Here is a 5,047-nt window from a genome sequence, read left to right as displayed (position 1 = left end):
AATTCATTCCATCTGTAAGTGTACATTTATAGTAGACGAATGGAATATATCTAACAAACTACTGTGACTAATCTACAGCTATCAATTAACTAACTAAGTAACCGACTTAATCAACAGTAAGCTAGACTAATGCACTGTACATCATAAATATACAACACACTACATATCTCAATACCCCCCCTCAAGTTGGAAGGGGTGAAAGGACGACCAACTTGTCAAGAACAGATGCATGCTTAACACCAGTGAGAGCTTTGGTTAGGACGTTTGCAAGCTGATCAGAAGTAGGCGTGTGATGTAAAGAAATGAGACCTTCATTCAACTGATTGCGCACAAAATGGCAATCCACTTCAATATGTTTGGTCCTTTCATGAAAAACAGAATTTTTTGCAATGTGTAAGGCTGACTGGCTATCACAGTAGACAGGAATATGAGTGGAAAAAGGGATAGTAAGTTCCTTGAGAAGCCTATCTAACCACACCGGTTCACCAACAACTTTTCGGATGGCCCTATATTCAGCCTCAGCTGAGGACAAGGAGACAGTCTCCGGTTTCTTAGATTTTCAGCTGATGGGACAATTGCCAAGAAGAATCAAGTAACCACTAACAAATCTCCTAGAATCAGGACATGAAGCCCAATCAGAGTCACAAAAGGCTCTGATGGTATAGCAGGGATCATTAGACATGAAAAGGCCCAAAGCAAGATCCCTTTTGAGACACCTTAGTAGATGAAATGCAGCTTTCAGGTGTGGTTCTCTTGGAGATTGCATAAACTGAATAAGATGTTGAACACTATAAGCAATGTCAAGTCTAGTGTTGGTGAGGCAATTCAACTTGCCAATTAGTTTCCTATAATAGGTAGGGTCTGGTAATAAGGACCCTTCTTTGGCCTGAAGTTTCACATTTGGATCTAGTGGTGAAGTAAAGTTGTTGTAAGTAATACAGTCATACTCTTTGAGTAAATCAAGGACAAACTTCCTTTGAGAAATGAGGATACCATTAGCCTTGTATAATATTTCCAAGCCTAAGAAACAATGTAATTTACCTAGATCCTTGATTTTGAAGTTGTTATGTAAGAATGTTTTGAGCTATTGGATTTCAACTAGATCAGTTCCAGTAAGGAGGACATCATCAACATACACTGCTATGAAAATGACAGAGTGATCTGTCTTTTTAAAGAAAAGAGAATAATCATTCAAAGAGTGTTGATAGCCCCTGGAACAAAGAGCCTGAGTAAGCTTATCATACCATTGCATGTTGGCCTGCTTCAAACCATACAATGACTTTCTTAACTTGCAGACCAGATTAGGATTACTGAGAACCAGACCTGGTGGAGGCTGCATGAAAACTTCCTCATGGAGATCTCCATGAAGGAAAGCATTATTGACATCTAATTGGTAAATATTCCAGCCTTTCTTAGCTGCAGTGGCAATTAAGGCCCTCATAGTGGTCATTTAATGACAGGGGAGAAGGTTTCAGTATAGTCAATGCCAAGTTGTTGAGTATATCCCTTCACCACCAGCCTAGCTTTGAACCTTTCAATACTACCATCTGCTTTGTGCTTCACTTTGTACACCCACTTATACCCAATGGCTTGCTTATGTGGTGGTAGAGGGATTAGATCCCAAGTATGATTGGCATGTAAGGCATTAAACTCTTGAGTCATAGCCTTTTGCCAAGCAGGATTGATGGCAGCCTCTCCATAAGAAGAAGACTCATTGTCATGACAAATACTCTCAACAAGATTCTGACTATGATGGTTCAATGAGTCAGGTGCAATGTGTTGGTGTAATGAAAATAAAGCATTGAGGGAATGAGATGTAGGCTTCAAGGAGTGGACATAGTCATTGAGGTGGACAGGGACCTTAGATGTCCTAGTAGACCTTCTTACCACAAGAGCATGAGTGGTAGGTGATGGAGTGGAAACATGTATTACAGGTTCAGAAGGGTCTATGGGCAAACTATTAGGACTAACAACTGGAGAGTTATTATGTGGTGGATAGTTATTATGTAGTGATATGGGAGACATCTGAATGGCAGTGTTGGGATGACAACTTGTATTAGTTGACACATAGTGCATATGCTCCTCATTACAATTATTATTGGAGTAAAAAACAACATCAGGAATATGTCTACATGAATCAGTAAAAGAAGGCAGTTTAAAATGAAATATGCTCTCATGAAAAACAACATCTCTAGATATATGTATCTTCTTAGTGGCTAAACTTAGGACCTTGTACCCCTTGGTTCCAAAAGGGTATCCAACAAACACATGGGGAGTAGTTCTAGGGTCAAATTTATGATTGAGATTTTTTGGAGTAATGGGGTAGCATAGGCAACCAAACACTTTCATGTGGGAATAGTCTGGTTTTTTTTTTCTGTAAGAGTTGAAAAAGTCATTTGTCTTTGAAATGGGTTGTGGGGGGTCTATTTATTATATAGGTTGCTGTGAGTAGACATTCTCCCCAATATTTAATTGGAAGTTGGGATTGGAACAGGAGTGCTCTGGCAGTCTCCAAGAGGTATTTGTGTTTTCTTTCAACAACACCATTTTGTTGTGCTGTGTATGGGCAACTCTTTTGGTGGATAATGCCTTTGGACTGAAAAAACTGATTAGATTCTGTGTTTGTGAACTCCAGACCATTGTCTGATCTAATGATTTTAATGTGAGTATTGAATTGGTTTTCAACTAAAGTGACAAAGGCTTTAATGACTTGTAGTGCATTACTTTTGCATGATAACAGATGTGTCCACGTGCATTTGCTGTAATCATCCACCATGGTAAGAAAGTATTTATACTTATCATATGGACCCCATAGGTCAATGTGAAGTAGTTCAAAGATTTGTTTGGTAAAAGTGATCTTTTCAGGAAAGGGTAGCCTTGTTTATCTAGCCATAGGGCAGATGTTACATAAAAAAGGCTGTTTTGAAGAAAAATGGGCAAGTATTGATGAAATACCCTTCATTTTGCCAAAAGGAACATGTCCAAGTCTGTTGTGCCACATCAAATCTACATTATCTTTATGAAAAACAGAAGAAACAGGAAAAGATTGTACTTTATTGATATTCAAAGTAAAGAATGAAGAATTACAATGTTTGTCATTGCAAGGATTACTAGTAAAAACAGAAGATAAAGGTAAACTAGAGGCACTGAGCTGCCTTTTTTCAGAACTAATATTAATGACAGTAGTAGAACATACAAAGTTCTTCAAGCAATGAGAGCATAGGAGGTAAAAGCCATTTTCTACTTCACCAATCTCCAGAGGCCTCTTCATTGAAGGGCCTGCAGAAGACATATTTTATTAGTAAAGGAAATGATGCTTTTAGGATTTAAAGTCAAACAATGTACAGAGATTAGATTGTATTTGAAAGAAGGAGCATATAAAACTTTGTGTAAAGTAATTTCAGATGTCAAATGAACACTACCAATTTCAGTTACTTTGACCTTATAACCATTCGGAAGACTCACTAGGACAGGATAGGGTAGTTGTTTAATATTGGTTAGATGAGATCTATGGAAAGTCATGTGGTTAGATGCACCTGAATCTATGATCTATATGTCTTCTCTTGCTTTTGAACATTTGCATGACAATTTACCAAATTCAATAGAAAAGATTCTGTTAGAACAAACTACAATACCTGCAAAATTTACAGATTCATTGGCAATGTTGTTGTCTGATGATTCTCCTGTGTTTGTAGGATGAAAATGTTGTAGAAGGTTCACCAAGTGTGCATACTGGTCCTTAGAAATGCTTAGCTGTTGCTTTTCCTCTTTCATATCACCTCTAGTAGACAACATGTCTGCAGAAGGTCCTTGAGCATGTGCCATTTTCTTTCCTTTTCAATCAGAATTGTTGTTGTTGTTGTTCCTGAAATTCTGATTCTGATAATTCTGATTGTTTTGGGGGTAACCATGAAGTTTATAGCATTTTTCCTTAGTGTGACCTGGTTTCTTACAGAATTCACATATAACCTTATGTTTGTTAGAGGATTTGAAGAATAATTGGTTCTAAAACCACTTCCACCCCAGATGCATCATAACTTGGCCTAGAAACAGTACCATTGTTTGCATTATATCCCCCAGATCTTGAAACACTAGCACTAAGAGATGTGGAGGCAGTGCCTAGTTGGTTACCAGGTCTGATTTCTCTTTGCCTTTCATCCTGGACCAGCAATGAAAAGGTTTGTGGCAAAGAGGGTAATGGATTCATCATCAAAATGTTGCCTCGTACTGCAGTGTATACTTCATTTACCCCATTAAGAATTGTATAAGTCTCCTGTCATGTTCTCCTTTGTGTACACTCTCCTTCGCACCACAAGTACAAGCACAATCACACTGTGTTTTCACATTTAAGTTACTCAACTCTTCCTATAGTTTCTTCATTTTTGTATAATAACCAGTTATGTCCAAAATTCCCTGTGACAAATCATTGATTTCCTTTTGAATTTGATATAGCTTCGCACCATTGGTTTGATCATATCGATCCTTCAATTCCCTCCAGAGTTCAGCTGCATCGTTCACATATTCGACACTATCAACAATCTATTTGCCTAAAGAGTTTAGAATCCAAGATGTGACCATATCGTACCATCTCTCCCACAAATGAAAATTTGGGGAATTACTGGTCGGCTTCTCGCACTTGCCATTGATGAATCCAAGCTTGTTCTTTACTGACAAAGAACGTAGTACACCTCTTCTCCATGATCTATAACCAGTTCCATCAAAAGTATTTGGTACAAGCATTGCACCCGGATTATCAGATGGATGTATATACAATGGACTGGACGAATCAATTGGGGCATCAGTAGTATTAGTAGCAATATTGGTAGTATCATTAGTCATCGTCAATAATTATCAATTCGTAAAGAGTAAGAGGAATAGGGAAAGAGAAAACAACAGAGGATTGAGAAGCTTGAGTTTTCAATCGAGATGAACAAACTCACACAACAACAGATCGATAATACATGAGGAATTGATTGCGGGGAAATCGACCTGATGCTCTGATACCATGTCAAACTTTGAAATTGGATGATCAAGCTTTATCGAGAGC

General features: G+C 38.0%; 1 protein-coding gene across 1 annotated transcript; it reads right to left on the bottom strand.

The window, feature by feature from the left end:
• Nucleotides 1–3,979: 3,979 nt before the first annotated feature.
• LOC107059370 (uncharacterized) lies at nucleotides 3,980–4,839 on the bottom strand. The gene is made up of 3 exons (XM_015305887.1): nucleotides 4,620–4,839; nucleotides 4,395–4,505; nucleotides 3,980–4,227 (listed from the first exon to the last, which is right to left on the bottom strand). The coding sequence occupies exons 1-3, from the start codon at nucleotides 4,837–4,839 to the stop codon at nucleotides 3,980–3,982; spliced, it is 579 nt and encodes a 192-aa protein (XP_015161373.1).
• Between the last annotated feature and the right edge of the window lie 208 nt (nucleotides 4,840–5,047).

This window comes from Solanum tuberosum, unplaced genomic scaffold (genome assembly GCF_000226075.1).
Source record: "Solanum tuberosum cultivar DM 1-3 516 R44 unplaced genomic scaffold, SolTub_3.0 contig00115, whole genome shotgun sequence".
Classification (NCBI taxonomy): Eukaryota; Viridiplantae; Streptophyta; class Magnoliopsida; order Solanales; family Solanaceae; genus Solanum; species Solanum tuberosum.
Note: the sequence above shows the minus strand (reverse complement) of the source record. Positions and strands in the feature narration are given on the sequence as shown.